We start from the raw sequence: 18661 nt of genomic DNA, 5'->3' as shown, positions 1-18661 counted from the left end.
GATGCTTAAAGAAAGGTAGCATGATGAAAAGCTTGACCACTATGCTCTACCCCAACTCTCCACAACTCCCCAACTGACAGACTTATCCAAGTGGCTTCTGAATAAAGTAAGTTTAGCACCTCTGAGGGAAACAGAAAAATAACAGTAGTCCATTATGCATGGAACATTTACCTCAATGCTCTTTGCTATGCAGTGGGGTTGTAGTGGGGTTTCCTCACGTTTTCTCTGTTTACACACGAGGAGACACTCCACTACTGTGCAGCTTGCTTGCTGAAGTCCTTGAGGTTTCTGCTTTTCCCGGTTCTTTTAACACCACCCATCAACTACTTACAGGAATTAAGGGTTAGGTATGTTTCAGAAAAGGGCAGTACCTTTGTCTATCTGTCACAAAGATTTCTTTGGAAAGGCTGGGAACTTGCAAATTTTGAGCAAGAAAAACAGCTGAGCATTTTGCTTAGTATCATTTATTTATTTAATTCATAACCTTCCTTTATTCCCAATGGGGACCCCCAACTGCTACACTGTTCTCCTCTTTTTATCTGCATAACAACCCTGTGAGGTAGATTACAATAACAGAGTGAGACCCTTTCCACACATGCAGAATAATGCACTTTCACTCCACTTTCAATGCACTTTGCAGCTAGATTTTACTGTGTGGAATAGCAAAACCACTTGCAAACAATTGTGAAAGTGGATTGAAAGTGCATTATTCTGCATGTGCAGAAGGGGCCAGAGAGAAACTGACTGACTGACTGGCCCAAGGTCTGCCAAGCAAGCTTGCACAACACAGCAGGGATTCGAATTTTGGACTTCCAGATTCAAGTCCAACACTCTAACCACTATACTACACTGGCTCCTTGTTGGTCCGTAGGACAAATACATTTTCATACTGGTAGAAAAGAACACATACGTATTTTCCCGGAGCAAATTAATATACGGGAAGCATATTTCATGAACCTATAGTGAGAGCAATAACATGAGTTTTTGTGCATGCACACACATATCCAAGAAGAATTTTATTCCTGTTCTGAGAAACACTGTGCAAGCGGTAAGGTGAAACCTTAGAAGAAGCAAGTGGTTGTCACATTGTTGTCTGCATATTCATTTTCCCAGCAAAAGTTGAGTGAATTAATGAAACCATGTCTCTGGTGTATATATACTATGATCCTCTCTTCCTGGCACAGTCACAGCCTATGACCTTGATAAATGTTAAGTATTGATGTACTGTTAGAGTATATGATGTAAGAATGGAAATATTGAAAAACAGGAAAACAATTTTCCTTCTATTTCCACTCATGCTGTGTGGCCAGTGTAGAGATAACCAAACCATTACAAAGATATTTATTCATTTAGTTTATCCATTGGTTTCTACTCAGGGCACATTTTCTGATTTTGAGAGAAGAATAACAAGTTTGTATACACCTACGGTGTCTCCCTAAACATAAAGTAAAGCTATTGTAAGTATACATGAACTGAAAATTGCAAGAAGTAGCAAAACAGCATGAGGGTATGCATGGCCATAAGGCTTACTTGCTTCTGCTGTGCAGAAAAATGTAGTCTGAACCTTGCCTTGGCACAGTGAAACATGAGGTCTTTAATCTACACAGCAGTATGTGATATGAAATTTGAAGCAGTAAAATCCACAGGATTCTAAAAATAATTATTAAAGGCATAGAATACATGAGCAAGCATATTGGGTGTTCACACTTTATTTCAGCTTTTTAATAGTCGCTCTGGACTAGCTTTGCCAGGAAAGGTACAGGGTAGAAATCAAGTAAAATAAGTAAAATAAAAGGTATAGTCACTATCAAGCCAGTTCACATATGTTGGCATATCTTCATTTGCTTTAAATTTGAAAGTGTAAGAATTTTTATAGTATTTGAAAAAACATATTGTACACTGTCATGAGAATCAAGTACAGCTCAGTGTATGGAATATAACTGGCTTAAATATATAAAACATTTTGTGCCTGGGTGGAAGGAGGGGGGTAGCAAGGAAGATTTGGGGCAACTGGGCCCTGCACTAGCTGTCAGCCAGGCAGTTCTTAAGAACCTTTTTGCAGCCTGCCCCCAGAGGTCAGTCCATCATGGAATGAGCAGGGAGCACAGACCTGTGGGCTTGTCTCTAGCACACAACTCAAATTGAAAGAGGTGAAGAAGTGCTTGGCATTGAGCAGTTCTGCCTAATACCAGCCCTGTGCCTTTGGGTACCCCAACAGGCAGCTTGAGGAAGGTACTGACAGAACTTGGGCTATCAACATACCCATTATCCCCGATCTATGTTGCACCAGGATTTGAGGAACCTGTAATTAATAAAGTTGTGGCCTGATTCCTCCAAGTATGCTGTGTTTGTGGTTTACTCAGCCACCCACCCATGAGCTAGTCCCCACTCCAAGCACAAGACAAGCTCCAAGCCATAGGTTGGGGAGAGGCATTTGTTCCTGGGAGAAAGGAAGGAAGCAAGGCAGTTGAGCAATCGGGCCTAGCACTGGCTGTCAGCCAGTAACCCCATAAACAGCTTTCAGGGTGCTTTCTGGTTTTGGATCTGAAACACTATAATGCACAAAGAGATACAAACACAAAAAGCTTGGTGGTTAAATAGACCTTTACAGATTTATTTTACTGTCTGCTTGTTTTTCCTGCTTCTTTTCAGAGCATTACATATGACAGCCCTGGTTTCCCTAGAAAGACTGAATAAAATGACATCAGACAATGCCAAAACCAGCATTCGTGAAACATTCCTTCGGGCAATATTTTTTCTTCGAAAGAGAATTGATCTGAAATGTGGAGTGGTTGAATGTAAAACTCCATGTAAATAGTAATTTAAACCTTATGGATAAATGTCAACCATGTACTGTTAAGTTAAAAAGAGAAATTATGAGCCATTAATCCAAGCATAGCAGCAAGGGGGAAAAAGCCTATATTTTGAGAATTTTGCATTAAATAAACTAACAAAACACAGCACAGCAAACCAACATAATTACAAAACACTAGGCAGACAACAATAATCAGGTAATCTTAAACTGCACTTGGCTCTCAAAGACACTACAAGAGGATGTTTAATATAATTTATCGTGATTTTTTAAAAAATGTAAAAATGGCTTTTTGCGTTAGCTGCAGAACATAAGACGTAACGACTATCTGTTTGGATCAGGAATGCTTGATAAGGTACAGGTCCGGCTTGCACTCTGCTCACGGATAATGATCATGCCCCAAGCTGCTCAGATGCATCAGAATGAATCTACCTGCAAGACTCCTTCATCACAGCTTCCTCACCTACACCTGTTTGCCACTACTATCAATTGTTGAAAGGTACACAGCTAAGGGAGGGGTGTGTGTGTTTAATTTTTATTTGAGATTTCCTATTTAGATGTCTCTGTGCCATCAGTCTAGATAATATTATAATAATTTCAGAATACATGCTGCTGACTGCGCAGGTGTAAAAAGCAGACAGTGTATCTTCTGTGTGGGGTTAGTTAATCAACTTGACTGCACAAGCACAAAAAGGGAATGAACTACAGGCTGTGTTTGATAGCTGGATTACTATTGACTTTACCATGACTCTGCGAGATCTTCTCCAGTAATCAAAGAAGATCTCATTTGTAGACTATGCAAGTATAAAAGCAGACACAAGGAACGCAAATCTGTTCCTTATCACTAAACTGACCCTATAGCATAAGTGGAAAATTCACAGGTGCAAAGCTACATGGTGATTGAGATGAGTTTCTACAGAAAAAAATGAAAAGATCTGATTAAGAATGCACTTCCATGTAACAAAGAATTCTGATCAATCCAAGTTTGACTGGTAGCTATGTTTGCATCAAAATTATTATTGTCTTTAATTTGGGTTACTGTAGGAAGCTGCATAGCTATCACATCTTCAAGCACCCTGCTGAAGAATGGAATTATGTCTGCTGAGTGATAGTCGTTTTAAGACAGTCAATTTGACAAAACAAGTTCACCAAAAAGATGAACCAGAAGCACAGGCAAACCACCTATTGGGGTCTATACCAACCAAACAACTAGTTTCTTCTAAGACATACCAAAGCAAACAGTGAACTTTGTTGAAGCCTCTGTTGATTTTCCATCTTGCTCCGGAGCAATGACACAAAGAAGAAAGGAACTGTGTCTACCGTGATGATTCACATTTGGATCATAAACCATTTCATAGTTGGAATATGCATAATTTTCAGGTGCTTTAGCCCTCCCAATAACTACCATTCCTTTCCTTTACAGGACTTCTGGTGTTTTCCACATTTACCCCATGAACTGTCACAGTTCAATAATATTAGATCATTATTATTAAGAAAACAGATTTCTAGAAAAGATAATAGTTAATAGTCAAAACTGTCACTAAAATTCTCACAGATTAACAGCCACAATAGTATTGTGGTAAATTTATATAAGAGAAATATCAACTACCTTTCATTTTGTATTTTAACTTCATAATGAAATCTATTCACTGTCCCAGCCAGGAACTGCTGCTTCTTGTACAAGACATCACAGTTTAATAATAATTAAAAGCACATTGTTTTATTTTCTTTCCATTATAGCTTGACAACATGAAGAGGATTGCTGTCTATCACACTGTGTAAACCTTTCACCATCAGTTCCAAATATCCAGCAACTTTTTCCCTTTCATATTTTCCTGTTGGTTAATTGTATTGGCAGTATTACTTTTGTTCCAACAACAGTAAAAAAAACCCACAATACAGAAGGCCAAATCAGAAAATTCATCAAATGCAGAATATATCATGCAAGTATTACATAACTGAACATTTTAAACAATTTAGATTGAAAACAAAATTGTTATTTAAAATAAAATCGAGAACTGTAAGAAATGTAGAGAATGTATATGATGTGACAATAGACACTATATTCTACAAGAAATGAAACTATAATAGTTGCACAGTTGTTTTTAATAGCATTCTGACCATTTATCGACTTTAATAGCCCAAAATGGCATACCTAACTTTATTTTCCTTCTATTAATATTTTTTCTTTACATTTTTAACTTTTATTTGCAATATTTCCCTTCTATTATTATTAAATATATATATAAGAACATAGTCACTTTACAAATCTGGTTTGAGGTCTATTTATTCTTTAACAAGAAAGAACACATTAAAACATCTGCAAAGTAAATAAACTGCATGACAAATCATCATATCAATGACTGACACTGGATATTCTAGTGCTTTTAGTGCACATAGACCAATATAGTTAAAATGGGTTATAAAGCAGGAAGAAAATAGAAGATTCATTTCAAAATCACTTGCACACTGTAGCCAGTAAAGAATCTACATTATATTGTAGACCAAGGGGCTGAAATACACAGACTCTGACTAGATTGCATCAATTCATGAGCTTTTTTCCACATTTACTACATATCCTGCTGGTAAATGCCACATTTCTTTCTGTGGACTTCTGCATGTGTTTTCTCCTGTTTGGTTCCAGAAATATTTCCAATTAACTTTTTCCAGAAATATTTCCAGTTTTTAAGCAGCTTTCTTTAAGCATGTGATCATGATTTTGTCTTTATTTCTCCACCTTGCCAGACCCTGGGTCTTATCCTAGCCTCGTGCAGTTGACCAACCTTCCCTTCAGTCATTTTCTCCTTGCCCTCCTCCCCCATTTTCAGGGTGGATCAGACCAGCATTGTCAATTTCATATACAGCTTCTGAAGTTAACTCTCAGGCAGAAAAGCTAAGAGGCTTGGTAGACTGGATCACCTTTGTCACTTTCATTCAGAACATTATTTCTTCCTCGCAGTAGTCCATCCTTCATTCCAGACATTTTCTCTTTCCCTTGGTCAGCTGTTCTCCCCTCCCCTCGCTCTACAGTTTTTCTGTACAGTAAGAAAAAACTAAGTTGGTCCACAGAGGGCAGGTCAACTCAATGCTTTTCAATGGGAGGCAGACCTATCTTCCGAGCAGCTAAGATTCTCTTATGTATGTCTACATATCTATGAAAATAGTTACTTGAAAATAAAAATAAAATAAGTAAACTTTAAATTGACATAATCAGCAGGATGAGAGGAAAAGTAGAGCTACATACTTTTGGAACTGAAAAGGCACCCAGGATCAAAGCCTGCAGAGCAGACATTCCAGGGCAACCTTCAGCAAATAACGGCAGGGAGAGTTCCTTCAGCTGCACCCAAAATGTCAGGTTCAAACTGAGGGTGAAACTGACCAGACAACAAAACGGTTGGGCGAGAAACGTAAGACACCTCCTGAGCTCTGCATTTCACACAGCCAGGCAGGAGACAACTTGCAGGTCGCTTATGGGAAAGGATCACTTTGAAGAGGGTTTTTTTTTAAAGACGTTTTGAGCAGAAATATGGTGTCCCAAGGACTTCTTGGGCAAAAGGCTGTGAAGAGTGCCTTTGCAGGATGTCTTTTTTTTTTTTGCATCCTCAGGATGTCTTATTTCAGCTGTGTGGAACAGAGCACACTTTATCTATTCACAACGTTCAGTACTCAGTTCGTCAATTCTGATAGAGCTCTGCTGTCTTAGGAAAGCAAAGATTTTTGGGCCAAATCAGTTTCATAAGCAGAACAAAGTAAACCTTTGTTAACACCCCAGCATCTCTTCTTCCACTAATTCAGAAGGAGAAATGCTTGATTTATGGGGAACTCACAAAAGAAGGCACTCGTCTTCATCAGTAAATCAAAATCAGTCTCTTGCTTTGACCTTTTGTATTTTAAATCTGAGGCAGCCCAAGGCATGTGCTGTTCTACAAGAGATCACTCTTTCAAGACATCTTGTTATAGATTCTCTATAGTCAAGTTAATTAAAAACATGAGTAGTCTTACTCTGAGCAACAAACTAGAAATACACCAAATATTTCCTTAATCTCAGTGCTCACTGTAAAGTATTATTGTTTTTTTGACATCTCCACTAGGCACATGTGTTTTCTCAAAGAAATTGGCTTTAATTTTACTTTACAGATCTATAACAGATCTAAAGGTTTACAAGGTTTACTAATATAATTGAGAAGGTCTCAGTACAAACATCTACCATATAAAAAGAGGTATGGACAAACAAATCTTAGATGTTAAAAACAAATTTATTCCAAAAATAATTCTTTGAGCTTATTAGGACAGTGTTAGAGGTTTAAAGCCAACTCCCAATTCCTATGCTCTATATAATGCTTGAATGACATTTCCTGCAGATAAGGTGACCATGGCATAAGGAAATATATGGTCCTTTCTGCACAGCCAATAACACCGTTGTCCCATCGGTGTTATTGGCAGCGCTGCAGAATTGGAGCGTTCGCATGGGCGGGCACTGTGTGGACAGGTAACATGGTGGCTGAACCGTGGCACTTTGTACAGTTGCACTTTGCAAATGGCATTCTTTTCCCCCAGGGTAGACATCATGGGTGTTCAGCGCCAGAATTGGCCACCATTGTGGGGGTGGGCTCTGCGGGACCAATTCCTGATGGGCGCTTTACGCGACACCACCTGCGGAGCGCCGTTGTTGAAGAGACTCGCTTGGTGAGTGATTTTCAAATAAACGTCCCAGAGTGCAATGCCTGCTCCCTGCCGGCTGGCTGAGGCAGTCATGTGGCATGGAACTGCCATGTGACGAGGGCCTGGCAGCCTATAAAGGGCTGCGCCAGCAGTGATCGGCCTCTTTCAAGGCCGGCTTCAGAGAAGGAAAAAAGAGGATTTTCCCTCTGGATCCCTTGACTAGGCCTTTGAAAGAGACTGAGTGAGGCGCAGGGTGTTATTTGCCACCTTTCCTTCCCTCAGTTAGCTAGTTAGAGGAGCTTAGGGCTCTCTTGGCTTTAAGTTGCTGCACTGTTTTGGAAGCCAGTTGAGCCTCGCAGCTGCAGCTACTGGTCAGAGCGGGGGGGGGGGATCCCCAGGGAGGGGGTATGTTTTTCCCTGTTGTGGCTCTGATGCCAGGGAACCTCTGAAGCGTTGCTGCATTGCATTGCAAGTCATTTCTGCAGCGGCAGCCGTGAGAACTCTCCGCCCATAATGCTGTTTTTACTGTCCTTTTATCGGCTTTTTTGGCCCTTGCGGAAACGGCCTATGATTACACATTATATAACTTGGATGTATTTACAAATATTATTAATTTAAATCTGAATTAAAATTAATTTTTACTTTGGCATGAAGTCCTATTTCCAAACACAAGAAATATTGGTTAGATATTACCTTTAAAAAATCAGTAAGTATTGCACACTCTTGTTTGCATTGCTGCTTTTCACTGTATGCATTGGCTTCAGTTTCACTTTATTTATTTATTGTTTTGTCATTAGATATACCAAACTGCATTATCTTATAATATATTACAACACAGTGATAAAAGAAAAAGAAAAAAAGATAATCATTCAGAATAAATGAGCATTTGATTATAGCAACCAGCTAACAGTATCAATTCCAACATTTTCTGTTCACAGCAAAACTATACAATTAAGCAATCAATAGATGTAGTCATTTACACAAAAAAATATAAAAAAGGTTTTCAATTGATAGAAAAAGGGGTCTTTTCAATCTTACTCTGTCAACTTAGACAGTTTTGATATTTGCCAGACTTCACATTCAATATGCAAATATTTAACACTTCCATTTTTCTGCAGTAATTTTTTTGCAGCAGGAAAAAAAAATCCAGAATCTCACTTCTGTGGACCTCTGTACTTACTTTATTAGAAAGCTCAACAGGAAGAATTATCTTTCTGTTTCTTTCCTCAGATGTACATTCCACCCCTTAGGAATTTTCTGTTTGCTCTCCACAGAACAATATATCCCCTTAAGTTTGCTCTCCTACTGCTAAAGTCAACACCTGCAATGTTTTTGCTCTTTTCTGTGTGACCCATTCATGTGTAATCTCTGTAAAGGCACCTCTCCATGAAGTTCTGAGGTGGTGTGTGTTATGCTGCCTTTCATACTTTGGCTGCCCCGAAAGGCTTCCTTAGAAATCTTAGTTGGACCTAAAGAACAGAATTACCTTAGTTGTATATAGTATAATGACGGAACCATCAGTGCATGGGTGGTGAGATACAAAACAAACAGCTGATTTTCTTAAACATAGACTTTATAACAGTATAATGGTTTTTGTGAGGCTAATAAACTTAATGATTTTAGATAGGTATGCAAGTATAATGATTCCTTAAACAGACCTAACAATGTAAACTTATTTTCTCACTTGTCACTTAGGCCAATAACTTCCACACAGCTTAACTTCCCAACTCCAATCTTGTTTTTGTTTTGCGTATAACAAAGAAAATAGTCACCTTCACTGAATTACTTTCATTTTGGAGTTAAAAATGGAGCCTAAATGACAACACGCAATCTTAAACATAATTTGTGTGCTATGCATCAGACTAATCTTGATGTATGCCCAATCATAATTTACATTTTGCTGCTAAAGAATTTATAACACACATCCAAAACAAACCAGGTACAAGGAGGATTAGTAGCATTGCCTTTGATTCAAATGATTGATTGATTGATTTAAAATGTAGAAATCATTTCAAATGCTTCAATACTTCTTTTGAAGGGCAAGTTTTTTAAAATTTTACAAACATGGTTTAAAATAGGAAATTAGGAATCCCACAGAAATCAATGGAAATTTGGCACCCACAACTGCCTCTTTCTATCCTTCAAAATACTTGATATGAAAAGTAATAACACACAACAGCTGTTATCAAAATATCTTTTACTCTGCCTGTAGATGGCAGAAGAAAACCTACATATTTAGAACTCCTCTAATTCACAGAGGAATCATACACATACCAACACACATAATATTTAAAATACCATTAGGAGTCTCCATAATGTTTTTGAAAAATGTAAATATGAAAAAATGAAGCTAATCCTAGAAAAAACTTGTTAGGAAAAAGCACAAGCAGAAAAAAAAGGTTTACTTAGCTGCAATGATGTTATTTGAGTGGTCAGATGTGCATTTAACATTAACAGGCTTTTTTCTTGTGCAGTCTCTATTTGGAAATTACTAGAGCTAGCATGTAGATATGAATCCTGTCCCCTCGGAGATGCAATTTGAACTGCACATGTCCAACTGGAAACTGTACAATTCAAACACATAAGAGCATGATCCAGAAGTTAAAGGCACCTGATACAGAGAAAGTGGGAGATTCACATGAAAAGGAATTACAGGTAAGCAACCACTTTTTACTTCTTCACCGTCTCTGTACAATGAGATTTAAGACATGTTTTGCCACTTGCAACGGCGTTGTAATATAGAACACTGTGAATTCATGTCCTAGTCCTGGGTTGCAAAGAAGTATAGTGGAACCAGATGTGTTGTTCTTCCACAGTGACATCAGTCATAGTCTTAATTCGACAATCAGCTGAATGCTTCCATGTCATCAGCCATTGCCATTCAAGACTTCGCTTTACCCTCCTTGGGAAAGTCGTCAAACACTGCTGAGATCCCTGACAGAAAGTAATAATACTTAGTCGTGCAGGCTGGGTACAGTTGCCTATGTTGAAGGACAGTGCAACCAGTTTCCTCATATCCCATTCCATCCAGTTTTCCCTAAGTGTTGGAGCTGAATGAGGATTTCGCCAGACTTTTCGTAACAAAGTGACAGCTTCATGTTCATTTGGTAATAGATGTGAAGAGGGATCTGAAGTTGCAACTTATAAAAGTCTTCAAATCATGGGGCAGAGGCTGGTTTCAACAAGGGATCTTTGGTAAGCCTCAGGACAGTTGGGATCATCATCCCCCTTCGGGGGAGGGCAGTATAAAAGTGGAACAAATAAATAAATAAATAAATAAAATAAATCTGAGACCATGATTCCAAAGACATGGTTGGTTTCCTTGGAGGATGGTGTGTGGTTTGCTGCCATACTGAAGATTTGTTTATAGCAGAGAAAAATGTCTTCCATAGGACAAAGTGTTTGCAAGTCAAGGCAACATTTGAGGATGATAAATCTGAAACTTCATTAGAACCCCTAAAATATAAAAGTGAATATCCTTCATCCTGTTTTGAGAAGCTTAAAGCTGAATTCCTAATATGAGGAAATCTGTCGTGCAAAGCCTGCATTGATGAAAAGTGAAGAATTGGTTGCACAGGCAACAAGTGAGGAATATCAGTGATATTCAAAAGCAGAGGAGTTGGGGCCAGTTTCAGGGCTCCTGATTTCACAGTTGTAGGTTGGAGCTGTAGGTGCCTATGCAAGAAAAACCTGGCAGGACATAATTGTGCTAGGGTGCAAGGAAGCAGCATATTGGCCCAAATAGCATGGAAGGTAGCAGTCTCATGATTGATAGTAGGATGGTGATTCGGCTATGCTGAATCACAAAAAGAGCCAAATCGCAAATCGCAATTAGCCAAATTCGGCTTGCACTTGACTCGAATGCAAGCTGATCCAAATTCAAGATATTTGGATTGGCTTGTATTGATTCGGCACTGCCGAATGGGCATTCCTTCAGACCAGTGATCTTTAAACTCTAAAGATCCCTGGCCTGAATGAATGCCCCAGTGCCATAGCAAAGGGAGAGAAAGGGAGAGAAATGCTGACCCATCTTTCTTTCTCTCCCTTCCTTCAGCCAGCGTTTCTGTCCCTTCTCTCTCTCCCTTCTTCCAGACAGTGTTTTTGTTCCATCTCTCTTTCTCTCCATTCCTCCAGACAGCGTTTCTGTGCCTCCCCTTTCTCGCTTCCTCCTCCCTTCCTCCTCCCTCCCATCCCTTTGCTTGTCACTCCCACATCTTCCTCTCCCACTGCCCCTGCTTGCTACCCCCACCTTCCTCTCCCACTGCCCCTGCTTGCCATCCCCACCTTCCCCTCCCAGTGCCCCTGCTTGCCACCCCCCACAACTATCATGCATCCCGTGCTCTGTGGCATCGCAGTGGCACAAAACCTGCTTAAAAACATGGATCCTTGTGGATCCTCATAATCTTTGCACTAAGTCACCCCCAAATCACTATCACATCACACCTCAGGCCCCTGGCCACATGTCTGAACACAACAATCACACATCCCATGCTCCATGGCACCGCAATGGCACAAAAACCTGCTTAAAAACATGGATCCTCATAATGTTTGCACTATGTCACCCCAAAATCACCATCACATCACAGCTCATGCTCCTGGCTACTTGTCTGAACACAACAATCACAGATCCCACGCTCTGTGGCGCAGTGGCACAAAAAGCAGTGAGAGGTGTGGGATGGTGCGAGGCTTACTGTTATGCCCACCTGTCTCTGTGGTAGAGATTTCAATGGGGGGCTCTGCTGGGGGAATTGCTCTGGATAGGGGCACCAAATTTCCTGCAGGGCTGCTGGTGAGTCTCCTGAAAGGAACCAGCAGCCAACTTTGCTGAAGTTTGCATGGGAGGGGCAAATGCTATGGGCATCCAATTGAAGGTGAACCTGATGCCCACAGAACGAAAGTCCAGCCAGCCAAACGTCAGCAAAGTTGGCCGGTTCCTTTCAGGAAAATATCAGCAGCCCTGCAGGAAATAGGTGCCCCTACCCAGAGCAAGATCCCTCCCCACAGAGCTCCCAATAAAATCTGCAGCACAGAGCCAGCTAGGCATAACAGCAATCCCCACTGAAGTCTATGGTGGGAAAAACCAATTAATTTTCCCAACCATAGAACTTACTGAAGTGCTGGGAGATTCTGTGCTCTGAAGTGGCTCCATTGCAGACAATGGGGAATTTATGGAGGGGAGGGGGTCTGTGGGTTGCACATTTTTAAAGCTAGTAGCACCAAAATTTCAGGGTATCTCTAGGAGACTCTCCTGATGATATCACCTATGTTTGGTGAAGTTTGGCTCCAGGGGTCCAAAGGTATGGACCCTCAAAGGGGTAGCTCTCATCTCCTGTTAGCTCCCATTGGAATCAATGGGGGATGGGGCATCCCTTTTGGGGGTCCATAACTTTGGATACCCTGACCCAAACATCACCAAACCTGGGTGCTATCATCAGGAGTGTCTCCGGAAGGTACCCTGCAATTGTGGTGCCACTAACTTTACAAATGCACCCCCTGCAGGATGAAACCCCAAAAATCAACAATTTCAAAAAAAAATCAGACCCCAATATGATAGTTGTCTTATTCAGGGATACAGATAAATTTATGCCCGAATAAACCTGAATCCAAATTTTACTGAATATTTTTGGTACTGCTCAACCTAATTGATATTACAACTAATTAACCTCCCAATAATAGTTTGGTATTTCAGAAAGACTAGTCAGAAAACTGTAGCGATTCCTATAGAACCTGTACCTGGAGCTAGAGAACCTCTACCTGGAGCTACCTCTGGGGGTAGGGCGGTATATAAATCTCAATAATAAATAAATAAATAAATAAATAAATAAATAAATAAATAAATAAATAAATACTCTCTATGAGAATCTCTACCATGAGACAGAAACTGACAAGATTCTGACCAAGCATCAGGGGATGAAGTTCTTAGAGGATGATTGATTCCCCAAAAAGTGAAGACTGGAAGTCAAGAAGGTCTAATTTGGAGAGTCTTTGATTTGTCCCTCCAACATCAAAAGAATGGGTATTAGTGAGTTTTCAATTGCTGATATTGAGGATAGCAGAATCCTCACAGACACTGTCTCTAAGACTGATGCTTACATTGGGGGCGCAGTGAAATGAATTGAAGAAGCCACCTCTGTGAAGACGACAGCAGGATGTTGCTTTCTTTATCTTGACTAGAGATTAGGACTGATCCATAATCTTTGATGCCTTATAAAGCACATATGAAGGAGAGTTCTTATAAGATGATCTTGGAGATGGCTTTGAAGACAAGTCTCCATAGCCAGGTTGTTGAAGCTGCTGAGGTGGGAGCAGCCTACTATGTGGCAGCAGAAGGTTACAAATTTGTTGAATACTATTACACCTTTCTTCCAAAAGGCACCTCACCAGCACAGGGACCAATTTTGACTTGCCTGCTTTGTAAACAAAGAACCTTTATTGGCATGACAACATTATATACACAGATCCACTTAACCAAATTTCTAGTTACAGATACAGGCAATTATAGTGCCACCTGAAGAAGGATTTTTCCTGCTCTGTTAACAGCATTGAAATGTAGTCTTGTGTACCGTGTGTACCTAACATTGAAGTGCACTATGAAAAAGACTATATACACTACAACTTTTTACAACTACTAAACACAACACTGAAGAAATTAGTTCCAAGAAGAAGAATATAATGGAGAAGGTTCTAAATTGATGCTATTACCATGGTGGATGGAAGAAAACTGTGTGGGATGACATGACTTTTACCCTTGCACACACATAGTTCAAGTTGCATCTGTGAAGACAGAGGATTTATGGTCCTAAGAACCAGCTCTAGTTTCCAAATAGAGGCTCTGTGCAGGGTGAAGCCTGAAACATGCTGCTATTTTGTGGTGGTACATCACTGCTGATGAGCTTGAACCAGTATCTGATATGTTAATATGGTCGTATGGTGGTTTACCTGTAAAAATGGGTTTGTAGCTTGGCTGTACTATAAGGCATTTTATTGTATTGCACTGCATGGCACAAATTGCTTTGTGCCATTATTTTAAAGTAAGGCACACATGTTGAAAAAATAAAAGTTCTAGATTTTCAATTGAGGTTAATATACACATGGAAAGATGGGGTAGCTTCTTATAACAAGCCTTATCATTCAGTTTGCTGTTTGCTAACCTTTTCATCATAAAAATGGCTTCAAGAATTCCTATATTGACCATACAAAAAACAAGACTTTTTGATATTCAAAATTCTAATAAGAGCACCTCTGACGGTGTTAATAAAAACTTATCTTCTGGAAAGTCTGCACACAATTAAATAGGCTAATGTTATTTATCACCACAACACAGCCTTATATTCAGTAACACCTACTACAGCCCTATTGTTTCATTATATTCTTCTGTAATTCTGGCTTACGATACAACATATACCTTAAAGTTTTATCCTATTTAGACATATCTATTACAACCAATTTCTTTTGATTCTAGAAGCAATCATAATCATGTGGTTACTGCAACTTATTCTGTAAATTTATCTGTTAAATTCAAGGGCAAGCACAGGCCAAATAGAGCATGCCCTAATTTCTTAAATATGCATAGAGAACCTCTTACCTGGCATAGAAGTCATCCGGTGGAATAATTTCCTGGAAGAATTGTAACTGGTACAGGTAAAGTCCAATTAAGTGGCCTGCGCTAAATATAGCCATTAGTACACAGAGACAGCTGAATATCAGCGGATCAAATCCTCGGCAACAGGACCACCATGTACACAACCCCAAGAATACAAAGAAATATACAGCTGAGGTCAGTGATGGCAACATCATTCCTACCAAAAAAAAATGAATGAAGGGCAGTTAATGTTTTATGTACTCAAAATATTTGTACCACATGAAAACCAAATAAGATGCTTTTAAAAATTAAGTCAGAATCAGTTACTTAAATTAATCCAGTTTTACTAACTGAAATCCACTTTTCTATTTTACTGGTGGAAGACACAAGCAGCATAAAACTAGACATGTAAAAGTTTACAATTGTAAAAGTTTCAGGCTTCATAATTGCATCTTAATTTTTGTGAGGGATTTGAATCAGAAATTTGAAGTTTTTAACCACCTCACCCCCGCCCCCTAACCTATAGCATTGTGAAATTCAGAGATACATTTCAGTCACAGCTTTCAACTTAAATGATGAGCTCTACTGAAAATACTGAGGTACTTCAGTACAGAAAATACTAACGTTCATATCCCTAACCTCAATATACTATATTTTAAAAGAGAGAAACACACCTGAAAATCTTGGCAAGCCTGTTGCCTACTGTTCATAAGGGGGATGGGAGAAATTGTGCAACCGGTTCGCACCAATAAAACATTACTTCGATTAATCAGCAGTACTTATTTTACGAACAGAATTTGTATCATTTTCTGTGTAATAAATTATGGATATGATACATGACTACATGTTTGTGTGAAACAGTTAAAGGGTCAGACATTTTCAACATGTCAGCTCATAACCTAATAAAAGAAATCATTTTGATGATTGGTGTGCACATTCCACTGTCATTTTCTCATAACCGTAACTGGAAATCACACTTACTATTTGTATTTGGAGGGGAATACACTTTAAGAATTTTCTCAGAAAAATTCATGTCCACACATCTTTTGATGCCTGGCCCATTAGGGTATAAACGAATGTGTTTTAGCTGTAACCTTTTTATAAGTACAACCAAACATACTGTGAGATTAAACATCCCTGATGAACATTTTGGAAGCTATGGAGGCAATTCTTAACAAGTTTTAACAGCAGAGTATGTATTTTAAAATAAAATTAAAATAAACAACTAAAATGACCCAGGAGCCAAAGAACACCTTAAAGACTCATGAAGTTTATTTCAGAATAAGCTTTCATGATTCACAGCACACTTCTGGTCCATGAAGTGTGCAACCATTGGTGATGATTTTAAAATAAACTGAGAGGGAGGGGGATTTTACGATAAAAGGCCAGAGTGAAAAAATCTTGTTTTGCACTAGTAGTATAGACAATAAACATAGAGCAAAAAGTCTCAGCAATTTGAAGTATTTGGGCAAGGATACTTAGGCAGTTATCCTACCCATGGTGTAAGATAGGGATGTTTTGATAATTACAAAAGAAGGTCCCCTGTTTTATCCCTGAAGTACTGAAGAGCACTGATTATGTGATATATTTCACAGAAATGTTAAGATTTTATCAGAAAACTGACTGTGAACCATGAACACCAGCCATTACAAAGACTGAACTTCTCACTGCATATGGTGTTTCTGTTGGTTTCTGCACAGGTATGTCAATTCTATCAGTGGACTGTAGAGTTTTTGACAGTTCCCAATGCTACCCATTGGTCATTTCTGCACAGTCCAAATATTCTGGGTTGAGCAAGGGAAATATCCCAGTTTGGCCAAGAAGTTCATACGGTTCCTGATCCTAAAGCGGGCTTGTCCTGCGATATTTTCCTCATCTTGGGATTTTAAAAAATCTCACAGTGAACCTGCTACTGTGCAAACACTACAGGAGCAGAACCAGCCCAGCCGCCTGATCTCTCTGCCCTGCTCCCCACCTGATTTCCCCACCTGATGTCATGTCCGTTTTCAATTCTGCTGAGCCGCCAACAATTGCAGCCCGTCCTTCCCAAAACATTCCCCCAAGCACGTTTTCTGCTCATGGTATCGACCAGGTGCCATTTCACTTGGGTTAATCAGGAGTGGAGTCCCAAAATGTCCCTGTTTTCTTTTCTGTACATGTACTAGTTGCTCAGAGCGCATAGCTAGGGAGGTGTGCACTTTGGGCTGAATGTTAGTGGGCATATAATATGGGGGAGAGTCTCTTGTTTTCCACAAAAATATGAGAATGTGAGTGGTAATGTGATGTGATGCTATGCCCTATTGTTTTTTGCTGTTACTTGCCATGTTGAGGCTGCTGGGCCCTATCCAGAACTGGAAAGGAAGAGGCTTCATTTCCCCCCGCTGCTGCCCAGAAACAACAGCCAATAAGAACGTGGGACACCAGGGATGTTTGTGCATGCGTGGATATGCTTGCAGTGTAAATACAAAAGACCCCGGATCATGTGGAAAAAAATGAAGTATTTCCTCCCGGTCTTTGCTCAATTCCTTCACAGAAATGGGCAGCCATGTGAGAAGAGAATGTGGGATAAAACACACCAGGATTGTAAAATACCTGGTATAATTGTAACCTGGTATAATTGTGCCATGCAGAAATGGTCATTGTCACTTCTAAAGTAACATAGCGACACTGGAAACATTACTCCCCCCTCCCCATGTCCCTGCTTCCCAACCCTCTTTCTGGTTGCCAGGTTAGTCTGACAACACTAATTATAATAGCTGAGACAGACTGAGCTTGCCAATATGGTTAAAAGTTAAACGTTAACAAATGCAGTTAAGGTTAAAGGCTACATTACAAAAGTTCATCTTAAGGTAACTTCCTATGTGCATTAAATTAGTGTACAACCCAGGGGTCCCCAACATGGTACCCCTGGATGCCATTGTACTTGGACACACCTTCTGAAATCCGCTAAATGTTAATAGAAAATGGATGGGGCCCAGCAAGTGGGTGAGGGGTTAGCTTTTTCCCAGCAAGGCTTCTGATTGGCCAGTGAAGATTCAATTTGCTGTTCAGATTATTAAAAAGAAACCTTTGCTTTGGTCAGCACAAGGATGTTTACTGCATGATTAAGGATAAGGGTAAAAGGCGAAAGATTTATACGATCTGAAGAGAAACCAGGATAAACTATGGTAACCTATAGTAAAATGGCAGCAGCCATTTTGTGACTGTGTCCTCCACCAAATTACGAAGGTGCCCACAGGAACAAAAAGGTTAGGGGACCACAGCTGTAGCCTGTTAGTATTATCTATATTGTACAACATGTTCAATGTTTAGACTACTTCTGCTTTCTCTATCTGCAGAAACACATTAAGGAATACTACTTGGAATATTATTAATCTGCTTGAATTGGAATACTTTTCATGTGTCCAGAATCAGGCCTACGTTATCAGTAAACAGTGCATGCCTTGATTGTCATCTTGAGAAACAAATAGTAAGGTAATGTTATTCTGTAGCACAAAATCAGCCCTTGTAGTGATCTATTCTGATTTAATAAGTACTACCAGATGGTTCATGAACAATCACATTCCACTTCTTAACATCACACTAATTAGCATTCTTAACTGGGC

At 39.5% G+C, this 18661-nt stretch overlaps 1 protein-coding gene across 1 annotated transcript in view; it reads right to left on the bottom strand.

The window, feature by feature from the left end:
- Positions 1-18661, bottom strand: part of PIEZO2 (piezo type mechanosensitive ion channel component 2) — a 337873-nt gene that overhangs the window by 99631 nt on the left and 219581 nt on the right. Inside the window, exon 7 of the mRNA XM_048508534.1 lies at positions 15060-15273. Within this exon, the coding sequence (XP_048364491.1) occupies positions 15060-15273 (214 nt within the window). The remainder of the gene's footprint in view (positions 1-15059; positions 15274-18661) is intronic.

Source organism: Sphaerodactylus townsendi, linkage group LG09 (assembly GCF_021028975.2).
Source record: "Sphaerodactylus townsendi isolate TG3544 linkage group LG09, MPM_Stown_v2.3, whole genome shotgun sequence".
NCBI classification, from domain to species: domain Eukaryota; kingdom Metazoa; phylum Chordata; class Lepidosauria; order Squamata; family Sphaerodactylidae; genus Sphaerodactylus; species Sphaerodactylus townsendi.
The sequence above is the reverse complement of the archived record's forward strand: the minus strand, read 5'-3'. Positions and strand labels throughout refer to the sequence as shown.